The 15,499-nt window shown below is 37.8% G+C and overlaps 1 protein-coding gene across 1 annotated transcript in view; it reads right to left on the reverse strand.

The window, feature by feature from the left end:
- UVSSA (UV stimulated scaffold protein A) overlaps nt 1–15,499 on the reverse strand; it is a 53,957-nt gene that overhangs the window by 24,104 nt on the left and 14,354 nt on the right. Inside the window, exon 7 of the mRNA XM_040554456.1 lies at nt 5,726–5,834. Within this exon, the coding sequence (XP_040410390.1) occupies nt 5,726–5,834 (109 nt within the window). The remainder of the gene's footprint in view (nt 1–5,725; nt 5,835–15,499) is intronic.

The raw sequence follows: 15,499 nt of genomic DNA on the forward strand, positions 1-15,499 counted from the left end.
AACAAATTATTTTCCTGAAAGACTAATAAGTACTGAAAACAAGTCTTTCACTAAGTATTCAGACATGTTTAGATGCTCTAATTAGAGATGTGCTCAACACTAGGCACATAGAGTTTGTGCTTTTTCCCTGTGATTTCCAGATTTTCATGCATGCCATTAAAAAACATGGAATAGAGAAATACCTAACTGGAAAATCAGACAGTAGAAATGTAATCTGTTAGTCTATACAGTGTGTGTGTGTGTGTGTGTGTATATATATATATACACACACACACACATATTTTGTTGTTGTTATTCCCAGTACAGGCTGTTAATGGTTATAGAAAATGCCAAAGCTGTAAAAATCCCACATCTTCAATGACTGGTTACAGCTGTGAGTTTATCCATGTTTCTAAAATGCTCAGGGAGCTTCGCTAGAATATCTTCTGAAATAGTCTGAAATAGTCCAAGTTCTCTCGTTGTAAACAGGTGGTGAATTCTCTACTAAGGAAATAGTCTAGTTTTGTTTATATATTTGTCAAGTTGGGGTACAAGCCCAACTTGTCAAGTTTGTCAAGTTGGGGTACAAGCCTTCTTTCCTGTGTTGCTATGACATTTCATAGAAGAAAAAAAAGGTACTTAACACACAGAAAAGACGTGACCCAGACACCATCAGATTAGGAAAGGCAGTTTGGGGACATCTAACCCACAAAAGCACATCACTCTGTGATGTGAACAGAGAAGAATTTCTGAAATGGATAGAACTAACCCCTGGGATTTTAGAACTGCAGCATTGATCTTGATATGAAAAAAGCCCAAACAGATTTTAAGACACAATGTGAACCACTAAAGTAGTTATCAGGGACCTAAAAACATTTTAGTATGAGGCTTAAATACAAGAGAAATAATCTGATGAACAAGATTTGAAATAACAATTTATGTTCTTGATTGAACAGTCCTTTCCCACATAATTCTGAATAAAGGTTGAAACTTGACAACCAGTTGACTGCTCCCATGATAATATTCCCAAATCAGATGGCTTCCCCATGTCACCACTTGTAAAATGGCAATACCACTTCCCTGTGCCTCAAAGTAGTATCACAAAAATACATTTGTGAATGCCTGCACTGAGACCCAGGCAAGAATTACGAGTCACGAGAAACCCTATTAGTACCTTGATGTTACTTAATCAGAGTGGGATTCGGCTTTTAGACAAACACCCACATTTAACCATTAGACATAGGTGCATGAGCTCTCTCTACAGCAAACAGAGATCTATGCAATATAATCACTGGTGTCAGGAGAGATAACAAAGGCCCCTACATTCCCTGAGTGGAACAGATCCCCAGACTCTGTGGCCCTCCCTAAGGCACCAGCAGCAGAAGAGAGCAGTTGTTTGAGGAGGTATTTTGGACTAGATCAGAGAATTGTTCTGCCTTCACCTGGAAAAGCACCTCTCTCAAACCTGATTGCTTCCTCGTGTGGTTCAGAGCTCAGCTACACCAACGTCAGGGCAGGAAGGAATCTCTTCTCCTGGTGTCAGCTCCAAATTCTATCTTTGGCACAAGAACCATGTCATAAGCCACCATTTCGTTCTTGCCCTTACCCACCCTCAGGCTTTAAGCCCTGACAGCTGACTAACAAAGGCTGGAATGTGGGAAATCTCACGTGGAAATAATGCTTTATATTCTTTAATTGTACTTCTTCTCTCCCCAAAGCTTGCTTTTAATAATAATTAATTTAATAATAAATAATTAATAATTAATTTAATAATAAATAACGACTCAATTTTTAAGCAGTTAGCATACTGACCATACAACGGGCAGTTGCTCTTCAATAGAAATGAGCAACATTGGTGGAGAGCGCTGAGAGAACTGGAGTGCTCCTATGAAAATTATCTTCACAGTGCAGTTTCTTTTTCAGCCCAGCATTTCTCTTTAACAACAAACTGCATTTACGATGGCTCTGTGGTACCACAGGACAGCTGGGCTCGTCTGTTGCAGACATCAGGTGCAAGTGTAAATAAGGATTATACAAATGGGAGGTCATTAAAAGTCTGGTAATGCTAATTTGGCATGACACCCCTAATGGGTTATATCTTCACACTTCAGTTATCTAATCACCTAAATTCTTTTAACAAATTTACATTTCATCTTACACATGGAGCTTCAAGTTGACTTGTTTAATTCTCCCTCCACCCAAACTGTGCCCATGCTCAGTTTATCTTACATATTAAATATCACCATCAATTTTGGGATAATCATTATCAACTACATACACATGCATGCACACACACAGAGTCATTATTACACTTGTACATGGCTTCATGCTTATGCATACAAAACCTGCCATCTTTATCTTTTCCTTTTTCACTAACTTTTCAGATCTCACAAGAACCAAAAAAGGATGTGTGTGTTATTGGAAACAGCATCTGAGCTTGAAAGGTTGTACCTTGTCGGCAGGATACTTCCATTTTCCTAAGAGAAGTGGAAGGCAGTAAGTGACTTTTATATCAAGAATCTAGATGTCACATTCCAATCCAGTTCCACAGTCAAGTTTTACATCTTTTTTTTTCCTGCTTAGGATAAAAAGTTAATTTGAGAAGTTGTTCACTTTTCCTGGTTTGTTCAGGTGAAGTAACACAAGGAAAAATGCTTTAAATTGTTCACACCTTCTCCACAGCACTGAGAATATATTTTACATGGAGGGTTTAATGTTGCAGTTAAGGCATTCTGCTTGCACAGACTTTCGTTTTCTTAGCTCAGCCTCTTCATGAACTGAATGTGAACTAATGAAATGCAGCAGAAACCCACCAGGATTATATTAAGATAAATCTAAAGTCACCGCTATGATAACTGCGCTTGCACACGGAATAAAGAGCCATATTTAATTAGAGAGGTGGCCACCTAACACAGCCAACTCTCCATGGTTAACATGCTACTTTGAAATCAATAAATTCTTGTGTAACTAAAATCTTGTGTAATTCTGTGAGGTAACTCACCTTTCTAAACAAAAATGTGCCAAAGGGATGCTTACTTTGCTTTTGCTCATTAAAAATATATACACAAGTGAGTCCAGTAGAGCAAATACTGTTCCTGATTTTACTCATGCAGACCTGAAGTAATTACAAAGAAGTCAGTTGATTTATGCAACACTTATATACTGGCTTCTGAAATTGATTTTGAACTAGTAACTGATAAGTTGGTCCAAGAAAGCACTTAAGCATGAAAAGATGGAAGAAAGGACATGCATAAAAAGACTACTTGAACAGATACTCTTTCCTGAACTGGGAGTTTAGGTAATAACTTTAAATGAAAGCAAGAAAACCTAAATGACTTCAGGAATATCAAGAGCGGTTCATTTCTTTCAAAATGCTAAACATAAAGAACAACCAAGTGTGACCATTAGCTCCTACATAAATGCATGCAAACAACATGAGAGGTGTCATTTCCTGATTGGCTTTTTCACTGTAAGGTATGTTCCTATCAGCAATAGTTTAAATACAAATTGAGAATTTCTTCATTAATTGTATAGATTTTTAAAATATCCTTGAGTAGACGAGTATGACTGGTAGGTGACCAGACTAAGTTATCATAGACTTGTTCTTTTACCCTTTTCCACGAGCAGGAATTCAAATGGCAGCTAAGTGTTGTATTAGTGTGATACAAAGGGTGGTAAGCTACTTTATTTTTTAAATGTGTGTCCATGAGAAAGACAGGAGAAGGAAGGGAGAGAAGGAAAAGAACACATTTCACTTCCAGTAGAAGTTAACAAGTAATAAAGAGAAATTTCACGTCAGGACTCATCAGGCTCCTGTTAAAGATACGAAACTCAGGTTCCAGTGCCTGGAACTATTAAGGACCACAGCTATCTTAATAACCAACCTCATTTGTTCATTTATTTACTATCACCACCAACATTTTGTTTTACTCTTGTTAGCCATGCATGCATAAGAAACTTTTCACAGCTACCCAGAAGGCAGCTATCCCTTTCTACCATTATATTCTTTTTTTTGCAAGTCCCATTATTAGCAATAATTAGAACTTAGTGTTTATTGCAGGACTGAGGCAGGTGGGATAGCCAACATATACTGTCATCATTTTATCAAAATCTAACATCATCTTCCAAGAACAAAAGAAGAACAGCTGCTCAGTTCCTATGTGTCCTTGCGTCCTCAGCCCTTCCCCACTGTCCTGTGTTTGTTTCTTCCCCACTGTCCTGTGTTTGTTTCTTCCCCACTGTCCTGTGTTTGTTTCTAATAAGTACACCCCATTCCCATCTCACTTTCCAGCCTCACCACTGTCTCAATACTCCCTGTTGCACTTCACCTTCCCCAGCCAGTGGCTGGACAAAGTACCTGCCTGTCGACTGTTTCAAGCAATGCATGTGCTAAAAGTCAAGTCAAACAACATTGCAGGTGGGGAAAACAGACAGGTGTGCAGTCTGATCAATGCAGGCCTTACGTCCAAGGGTACCAGGGTGTCCTCGCAGGTTAAGTCCAGATGGGTTAAGACGGACTGAGGCCCTAGCAGGGCTCAGCAGACCAGGGGATGTCCTTGAGCTGACCCCAGCCAATACAGGTTATCACTACCAAACATCTTTTGCTGTCTGTAGCCAAAACTGATAGCAGAAGACAGTTAAAAGGTCACCTGAGCCACATCTCCTTGGGTTTACGCAGGCACACCTCTTTGTTTTACAAAAAAGATACATTTGGCTCATAGAGATAATAGCTACAGCCTGAATTTTATGATGCAAACCGCAGGTAAATTACACATAAATATGAATGGGATCAAAAAAGGTAACAAAGCAGCAGCCTTACACAAACACCTGTGGAGAAATGTAGGCACAAGAAACTTAGTACAATGTCTAACGTTTTTAACTTCTACGTAACAGCAGCTACCCTCTCCTCTCCTCTGAGCCAAAGTCTTCTGACTTTTAAAATATGCAATGCTATACAGAACTGCAAAGCTGCAGACACTTAATAAGCTAGATGGACAAAGGACAAGGAGTTACACACTGAGTTTTAATTATTTGAGATGAACTTTCTTCAGAAACTCCCCTCTCAATTTCACAGAAATACATTACAAGTATATAGTTGTTCTTTAAAAAAAATAAATCTTTAGAATGCATTAAAAGAAGGCTTGCTTCATTTAAAGGAAGCAGACAAGACCAAGATTATATTTTGTCATCTGGCATGTGCTCAGTGGCTGTAATTCTGTACTTGAAGGCTGAGATCCTTTTCTTATCTTGTGATAGCAACACCCAACAACAAAAAAAGCTTACTTTGTGAGCTCTAAATTGGCTACCCCATGGGAGGAAGCAGCTGCACATCTCCAACTGCTTTTAATGCTACTAATTGAGACAAAACTTCACCTCATCTCACCAGACTGTTACAAATATTTCTATTATTCAGGCTTGTTTATGGCTTCACTTTGCAATCCCTTTGCTCCCTGCGTTTAGCACACATGTAAGCACACACAGTGCTGCTTCTGTGCTTCTGGCTCTAAACTCCAGTGGAACATGATGGAATGAAATAAGCTTCTAGTCTCAGTTGCTCTTGCTCCTAGAAAGTATTTGTTTATCTAGAGCCAATCACTACTCCCCTATCTATGTAATGACTTCCTCATAGCAGCCAGAGAGATTACCCACACCACTGATCACTTTATTACTTCATAATGGCTGTTTATTTACTTTAGTGCAGCAGTAACATGCAGGGATAAAGCTTTTCACAGCTGGGCAAACTCACCATATTCCTTACGCAGGTGGTCTGGAATGTGGGGCTCATAACCTTCCTTCTCAGGGACCTCCACAAATTCATCTTCGTCATCATCGTCATCATCATCTGAGGCTTTCATCTACAGAGATTTTTTTTTTTAAATGTGAAGACAGCTTTTCATTTCCCTTCGCATTGCAAATATTTCAGACATCGTGATAGCTCTACTCAGACTCTGTGACAAAAGTATTTATTTAATCATGTATTTAATCTTCATCTAAGATTAGAACTTTGCTTAACATTTTATCTCTAAAGCCATACTCTATCCTAAGGGCTTCTTTGAAGATTTCAACAGATGCCATTGGTTAAGTCTGAGAAAGCGTGAAGCTATAAATAAAACCAAAAAAATCTTAAAATAACATCAAGATTTTGACTTAATTAGCAAATTACAGCCTTATCTCTTTCTCCTTTGGTTGATTTTACTCATTCAGCCTCAGCCAAATAGTCTGTGGCATGTTATGTAGTATCGAAAGGCTAAAGGGCTCATAAACAGAGCAGGCAAACAGGACAGGAACGATAGACCAGTAGGCTAAAGTAGGAATATTCAGATCAAAGTAAGACTATTCAGGAAAAATATTCAGATCAAAGTAAGACTATTCAGATGTGTCTGCATACAACAGTGTTTCACTGTGTTTCTTCACAGCAGCATTAAAAATACTTCGATGTATTCATTTCTTACCTAATTCATCAAAACCTAACCATTCATGCCAACAGACTGCACAAATTACTACCCAAAAGACCAGCAAAACAGGATTTTTCAACTGTGAACTTCATCTATATTACACTCCAAAATGGAACCCCTATGAGTACCTGAAATATAAAAACGCAGTTCTTACCAATTAACTGGGTCAATTAATAACCTAAGTGACCTCCCATATTTCATTTCAGCCAGCCACTACTGTACACATGCCAGCAAGCCTCTACATTCTTTTCTAAGCTTGTTTCATACCTGAAAGTGAATTGTTTTTGCTACAGTACGTGTAAACTTAAAGAATCTGTGCCACCCAAACATGGCCTGTACTATCACAACTACAAAACAGCAAATGCCTACTACTCTAAAAGGCAGCAGTGCTGAAGGTTTATGCTCTGTTTTGTTTGTCCATCTCAGGAATCATTTAATTCTTAACAACAACACGATTAGCATATTACTGTATGTTTTCCATGCACTTCTATAAGTCTACGAAACAATAAGGGGGTATCAACTAAAAGCAACCTCACCACGGAGCTATTACTTTTTTTTTTTTTCCCCAACTTCACTGCAATAGATAAGGAATGGCATCATTTTTTGTATTTTCAGCTATGTTCTTTACTTCTCCTGCTGCACCTGACTTATGTTGATATTCATATCAACTGCTCATTGTACAAGCATGGGAGGATACTGCAGGTTTTGCCTGCAGCAGAATTTTCCCAATTTATTTCACAACTCTAATCGTGTGTCACAGCTGCACAGCTGAGTTCCTTTAAATCATACATATACTCTGAAGCCAAAAAAAACTAGAAACCAATCTTGGTATATTGAACATAGTTAAAAAAAATAAATAAATAACAAAACACCATTTCTTTTTGGTCAGTATTACTTGCAAGCTGAATTGAAACTCATTTCTAATAAGCAACGTTAATTGATATTAATATACACTTTAACTTATAATGAACGGATGGCTCAAGTTGAAAGTATGATTCTTCCCTTCGCTTAAAATATGACTTTAGGAAAACAGTAGCTGCAAGTTAAATTATATATATATTTTCTTTCTTGAAGAACTGAGTAGATTTACTAGTGTGTCCTTGCAAGAGAATACCTAATTAGTCTTTATTTTAAAATTAAGTCCTAGCATAACCATGTTTGGAAGTATTCTGCCTTCAGGCCCCAACCGGCATGGCCAAGACAGATGCAAGCTGAACCTGACCTCCACAGCAGAGATCAAAATAGAGTTCTAATGAAAAGTCAAATACTCTACCACTAAAACTTGCGAAGGCACTAGATGTGAAAGAAGAGTATTTGTGTTAAACTGCAACCTTTAGAAGACCTTCCCAATGGCCTTTAGAAAGAAAAACACCATAAAGTTTTGTATTCTGCACAATAGGAGAGGGCTGGAGACTGAAGAGAAGTTTATTTGCATTTTGATTTCAAAATTCTGCTGGTGTTGTCATCCCCTTTTTATCTGTCAGGAGCAACCGAATTAAGTTTGGAAATAACAGACGTTCCTATTTCTCCAGCGAGGAGAAGGGCAACACCACGTTTTCCATACTCTGGTTCCATTTCTCATTTAGCTGCCCAAAAAGACTACACCAAGCTAAAACCTGCCATCGATGATCTTAGTCTACAGCTTTGTTCCATAACGTAAAAGCAGACTAACTTTCACATTATAAAACAGGGTAAGTAAGTTCAGCATATTTCTATAGTATTTACTCAGTAGTCTGTTCACAAATAGACAGCAACAAGTTTAAGGAATGGAGGAATAACGTCACACTAGTAAGAAAACTCAGTTCAGACCGATCATTTAACTTAAATCTCCAAATTATACCTAAGGTATCAGTGGGTATACTACAAGCACTCATGTGCATGACAATCTGAGAAGTCTACAAAGAATCCAGATTACTTCTTCAGCTGAAATTTCCACTCATTTTTTTCGCATGCCACTGGAGGCACATGGCCCTCTGTATATTAATATACTAAAATTAAGCAGGCCTCAACGTGAAAACTGAAGCAGAAGCAACTTTACTGTATTACCTGCATGGTCTGAAACTTTAAAGCACGTGCCCAGCCTGACAGAGAAAAGGCATAATCAGATGCAAATTCACTTTGTTTAGGTACAATCCATGAACTGTGCATTCAAGTAGTATAGAAAACATTAATCATAGGAAACTGTAATTTTTGTTATCAGTCTAACACTAATCAAAAGGGAAACCTGTCACTACCGCTGACCTGTGAAACGTCCCAATTATACTCTTCGGAAATGACAGGAGCACTTAACTTCCTCACTGAGTAAATGACGACGATCAATCAAGTTTGAATAACAATGAGCCACGGAGCTGAAAATTATTTTTTGTATAGAATCTACCCAGGAATTTATGAAAGGTGAAAAGCAACCCAAGGTTTTAGGGGCATTATGGCTTTCAGCTAGTGCACTGCATATCAAACACTAAACAGAATTTATGTGTTTTAATTTTCTAAAAGGTAGATGTGGACTTGGTGCTACAATGCATAACATATAATGCCAGATTTTAAATATGGGGGTCATTTTCATAAAATATTATGCTTATTGTTCACACCCTTGAATTTCACTGGGGCCTTCTATTAAATTTAGATTTCCTGTAAAAAAAAAAAAAATAAATTAACTGCTTAGCTAACTATCGGGAATTAAGCCCCCCTTTTTTTCTTCAAATAGACATAAATCTTTATTTTGATAACACCTTTAACAAGACAAATAAGTTATCTTCTTGCTCTCAAATATGAAGATCACCACTGGTAGAAATTCAAGAAGTTGCACAGTAGCAGTGGCTAGCTATATCTCAATTTATTTCACTCCAGTGAAATAAAACACTTTATAAGAGCCATCCAATTTATGTTTTGTTCCATTCCCTTTCCTCAGAAAGGAGGAGAGCTTATGGGCAACATTATTAGACAGAAAAGTGTGTGTTTTTTTTTTTTCTCCAATTCCACTTTTCAAACATGAAGAAAGTTCCAAAGCAAACTCTACAGATGTCATATAAAAGTTTAGCCACCTGTTATTTACTTTTCCACTACAGGTAAACTTTTTTCGTAATTTAAAAAAAAAAAAAAAAAAAAAAAAAAAAAAAAAAAAAAAAAACCAAAACCATCAACAGTTACTCAGAAGAAGAAATAAACATTTAAGACGATATTTTTAGTGGCAGAATTAGTAAATTGCAATCGATACGAGGAAAGTCACCAACACAGCTTGGCAGTCTTAGAGAAACATTAACTACTTTCTCTCTCCCACCAGAGGATGGTCATCCAAAGGAAGACCAAACAGAGCCCCAGACACCCAAGGCTACCTGCACCACCACTGCTCATCAAGTCCGATGAAAAGGGGAAGTTTCCTGGTTCATTATTAATCTGCTCTACAGCAACAGTGACGTTCACTTGTAACTAAATGAATCATACTTCCACAAAAATGTGTTTTTTTTTTTGTTTGTTTGCTTGTTTTTCCTTCAACTGGTAGCATTCCTGACTAGGTATCTCACTGTCGAAGGAAGCAGGATTTAGCTAGACAAGTTCCAGATTTTTGGGCTGTACTTATTTGCAGATAAGAATACTGAAAAAAAAAATAAAATTACAGAAAACACACATGCATTGTTTTCATTGTAATCAGTTAGAATGTCTCCTCAATTCTCCTAACTTTCATTAAAACCTTAAAATAGTGCTGACTTCTCTGGCTAGACAAGTGCAATCAAACCATTTGCTCCCTAACTCATTAAAAAAAACTTGAAAAATCAACAGATGTTTCCTTCCCAATCTCCACCTTAAAAAGGAGTAATACTGAAAACAGACATGGGATGCCAGTAGAAATACAATCGTATCTTCTGCTTTGGAGTCATCACTCCAAGAGCCGCCAGCTGTCAGCGTAGCTCAGTGCGACCACAGATCCAGTTAAATGCTTTGCTCATCCATCCCATTTTGTAATAAATACAAATAAAAATAAATAAATAAATAAACAAACCTCCACCCACTATACAACACTTTGGAAGATGTAAAGGAAAGCCTTTGGTCCTCTTCCCAGTCTTATACAAATTGACTGCTACATTCTGTTAAGAGGATTTAAAAACCTGAGCTTCTGCAATCATAATTAAAGCAAGCAATAAAATGGCTGAAACATACAATGCAATCAGTTTATAGCACTAGATGTACAGCGTTCACTAATTATTTCAGAAAAAGAAGGAAAAGATAGTGTACGAAGAAGTCATATCTACTTACTAAAACACCACTTGCAAACTACAGCTGGGACCATTAAATAAATTTTGCATGGTCTAATTAACTTGGTTTGCAATCTCAATTACTTTTCACCCAAGAAATCACTTTTGTTCAGTTTTACGCGTCTGTTTCCCTTTCTTAAAAAAAATGATGTAAGGCATCCTCAGACAAGTGAACTCTAAACTTCATTTGTCTTTCACCAGGCTTGATGGCTATGCATTTAAAAACCCATTCTATCTTATAAACTAAAAATTAAATGTACTCAGCTGTGATGGTCGTCATTGCATCTGCTATTTATATGCTAATACCCTCACTGGAAGATCTTGCAAATTATTCCACCATGCCAATATCTCATGTGCACCTACTCAAAGCCAACTAAATATTTTTCTAGAGGCAGAAGATTTCTGGTTAGGGAACCAGAATATTTATCACCATAGAACTCAGCTAAAGGGGCAACCTTAAGTGAATACATTTTTTATTCAGCCACAACACTGAACACAGTTCAGTCATCCTCAATGAAATTTGGGAATGCTCTATGCAGTCAAACACTGACTGGGGAAAAAGAATTTCTTCAGTACCGGTAATAGAAACTGAATAGTCAAACAATGTATCTTACAGGGAAGGATTTCAAAGGTCCTCCTTTTCTTTCCTTTTATATTATCCAACACAGGGTGAGAAGTAAATAAATGCTGGCACCTTGACAGATTTCAGAACTGTGCCACAGTTTTCCTGAACGCAATACAAACAAAACAAACTACTAGAAAAGCTACATGTATAGGGACCTCCCACACACATTCCCTCCCCTCTTCTTCATGATTTGAGCATAAATCCAAACTCAGATGACCACAAATTAGATATGTGGTCCAGGCAAACCCCATTTTATGTTTACCAGTAAAAGTATCACAGTTCGTTCTATTTATATTTGCTCAGCAGCACATAGGCTGCTGGGACAATCTGACTTTTATTGGGGAGTGCACTTTTCACACTACTTCTTAATTTCCAGAAGTTAGCAGAAAGGCTTATAGGGCTTCTGCTGGACAAGTCAGAGTAAGTACAACGCTGGTAAACCAGCATACCTTGCTGCAAATTGCTTTAGCAATAAAAAAAATATCCAACTATTGTCACAGTCCTACAGATACGAGCTTGAGGTCACTCGAGACTTGTGTCAAACCCTTCTCCTTTCTGGCCAGTGGTAAACAGAGCTTGGACACAGCCCTTGGAAGGACAACAGCAGTGAGGCACGTTGCTCAAAGCCTGTATCATTGTATTACTAGCTACTGTGTCTCTGAACCTGAACAGGTAAGTAAGCTTTGGAAGGATTTTAACACAGGGCAGCAAAAATTGACTCAAAAAAGACCAGAAGGTCTCAAGGCACAAGGGTTTTAAAAACCTGTTTTGAAATCAATCATTTAAAATGAATCATTGCTCGAAAGAAATGAGTATGTCCAGTAGACATGTGCATTTATCGTTTCATAAAGAACAACAAATAAAGTTACTCTGGAAAATGGGTGCATTTAAAAGCGTTATCTCAAGAAGATATTACAAAGCAAGGTTAGCACTCTTTAGCAGTAACCACTTTAGACGCATCCTCAGACGTACATTGTGCCCCACTGCTTGGGCTCCTATCAACCACCACAGAATCACAGAATCATCTAGGTTGGAAGAGACCTCCACGATCACTTAGTCCAACCTCTGACCTAACACTAACAAGTCCTCCACTAAACCGTATCACTAAGCTCTACATCTAAACGTCTCTTAAAGACCTCCAGGGATGGCGACTCAACCACTTCCCTGGGCACCCCAATTCCAATGCCTAACAACCCTTTCGGTAAAGTTCTTCCTAATATCCAACCTAAACCTCCCGTGGCACAACTTTAGCCCATTCCCCCTCGTCCTGTCACCAGGCACATGGGAGAATAGACCAACCACCAAAACCAGCAGTAGTCAGTTGCACAAATATCCTTAAGCCTTAAGAAAGTATATCAGAACAGCAAAGAACTCTTGCATAATCCCATCTTTTCATAGAAGAAATACCATGTTCAGGGGTACCAAAGATCCCCAAGTCTAACAACACATTTCCTTTCCACAAGAGCTAAAACAGAACTCTGCTACCTTTCATTATTAAAGCTAATAAAGTTCTCCAACGTAAAAAAGTCTCCTAAAATTTTCTGCTGACCACCTACACTTGATACCTATATTTAACATGTAGCATCAAAAGTGACTGTGGAGTGCATTAATCCCTTGAATGTTTTTGTGTAATACTTATTTAAAAAATTTACACCTCTTTTTGATGTAAAGGAATGTACCTCTCAGACATGGTTACTGTACACACCACAGGCACAACATCTTCTTGCACAATTATATACATATATATATATAAACAGTACAGTATTTTCTGCTGCTTTTTTCATCCGGTTTATTATTCACACTGGGAGATGAGCTAATCATATCTCACTGCATCAATTTCCAAGTCCTCTGACTAAATAAAGATTGAATTTCATAATCAGATGTGCATTACCTGAGTGTATTCAATTATTCAAAGAGACAGCCCCACTGCTGGACTTACTGCTTGTACAGAAATCTTTTTTCTGGATTAGGTTCCAGCAAGTTCAGGTCCCTGCAGCAATAGGAGCTCTGGTGCTGGTGCAAGGGAGGCACTGGGAACCACCACGGGAGGAAACAAGAGACAGGACTGCCTCTTCTGATTGCTGCTCACCAACTTAAAGCCAACCCCAAAATCACAACCAAAATATATAAGCTGCTTCCCTGTTCAGCTCCCACAAGTAGTACAACAGCAACCTGTACAAAAGAAAACTACCCGCCAAGAAGTGGATTTGGTAACTGCATAACACGCTAAGAAATACCTGGTAGAATTTCATTTTTAATGTTTTGAGAATTATGGAACGGATGAAATAATTTTAAAAGGGGCAAGCATAAAATAGTATTGCTCATGTTTCCTGTGCCTGGAAGAAAACAAACTTGGTTTATTCTTAACTCATGGGTTATAATCAGTAAAGAATCTCTGTAAAATGCCTACAATCTTTTATTTGTCTTAACATAAGGGGAAAGGTTTGCAGGTTTGAAGACTGAGGTGTGATGAAGCCAGCAAAGCTAGAGAATGAAGAAGCCAACTGACAGGAAATCCTGTTTAGAGTCCACGCTCAGACAGGAACATACCAGAGCAGCAATCCTGAGACGTTTTCCATTCCTAAAAGCAGTAGGAAAACCCTCATTTTTGTCACCAAGTAAGAAAGCAGCTGTCATCGAGCCACTGTCACGGTTCCAGTGTTACCTTCAACAGCCCGTATGCTTCAGCTCCCTCTCCCTTCTTCTCCTTTCCTGACCAGGTATTTTTCTCTCTGGGCTGTTCCCTGCACGCAGGCCTAGCTGAAATTGTTCCAAGCCATTGGTTAAGGCTGCAGTGGCCATATCCATTCCTGAACCAAAAAGCTGTTGTATAGTCTGATAACTCAAAGGGAAACCAAATACCTGTTTCTTTTCCCCTCTACAGAGGAGCCTTTAGGTTTTCCAGTGCTTTTCAGCTAGTCCAAGTTATTTTTGAGGTGATGAACAGTATTTCCATGACCCCCTTGAAATATTTTAGGTAGTGTTTTGAATTACTGAATTCCTTTGTGGCTCAGAGGCTTATATATGATTACAGCCAAGTTTTAGAGATGAAGAAAAAAAACTCATCACTAGTCATCATCTTTATGAAATTTTAAGAAATGTGATTTTCATCACAAATGTGATATAACAAGATTCCCATTAGCACTCATTCATGCACTCGTTCACCACTGCATTTGACGGATTACCACCCATCACTCCGACGGGATCAAACTCATGCTACTAAACCTCTGTATCCACCCCCAATGTCTATATCCTGATGTTGTATAGTTTGAACTCACATACACCATAAAATCAGTAACTAAACTGAAGTTTACTTCAATGATCTTATTTACGAATGAATCTGAACTACATATTTGTTAAAAGTTGTTTCAGATGTTGTATTTTTAATAGACAAATATATGCCTCAGTTAAATAAACCTAATTTATTGCAGGCAGCAAGTCAGCAAACTATCCTATGCAAGACACAGATAACCTTACTTATATCCCTGATGGTATATTTTAGGCACAAAGATGTCATTGATGTGAACGTATTTACTTTAATATTACTGCACGTACTAAATTTAAATGAATTACTGTAATAAACACACTTGGTAATGTTCCAAACCTGATTTTTTTTCTTTCCCTTTTTTTTTTTTTTTAAATAAACACAATTAGCTATGTACCTTTTTTGAACTTCACATGTATATTCTATTCACCTCAATGCACAGTTTCTCCTTGTAAGGTACAATGGATGAAAGGCAAGAATCAAATTTATATCCACTACCTGCAGAACAGACATTGCTCGGCATTCAAAGATGAATCAAGGGAGATGACCCTTCGGCCTGGAAAACTTGAAACACTTAACATAAGGGTTAACTTGATGATACAGACATCCTACTTTATTTTACACTCTATTAGAAGAGCTCCAAATTGCATTGTGCGACCTGCGAATCAGATAGGGATCAGAGGTCGTCACGGTGACAACTTTAAGAATTCATGACTAGATCTGCATAACAAGATATTTTTAATAACTTCGTAACAGCGGCAGGCTGCATAGCTAGTGCGAAGCATAAAATACACCACGGCAGCATCCAGTTCTGGAAAAGTAGATCAAAACAATGCAAAATATCACACTAGCTGATAAAACACTTAAAGAAGGAAGTAATATTTTGAGAATTAATTTTATAGTGTTTGGTTTTATGTCAGTCTTT

This window comes from Cygnus olor, chromosome 4, assembly GCF_009769625.2.
Source record: "Cygnus olor isolate bCygOlo1 chromosome 4, bCygOlo1.pri.v2, whole genome shotgun sequence".
In the NCBI taxonomy this organism is placed as follows: domain Eukaryota; kingdom Metazoa; phylum Chordata; class Aves; order Anseriformes; family Anatidae; genus Cygnus; species Cygnus olor.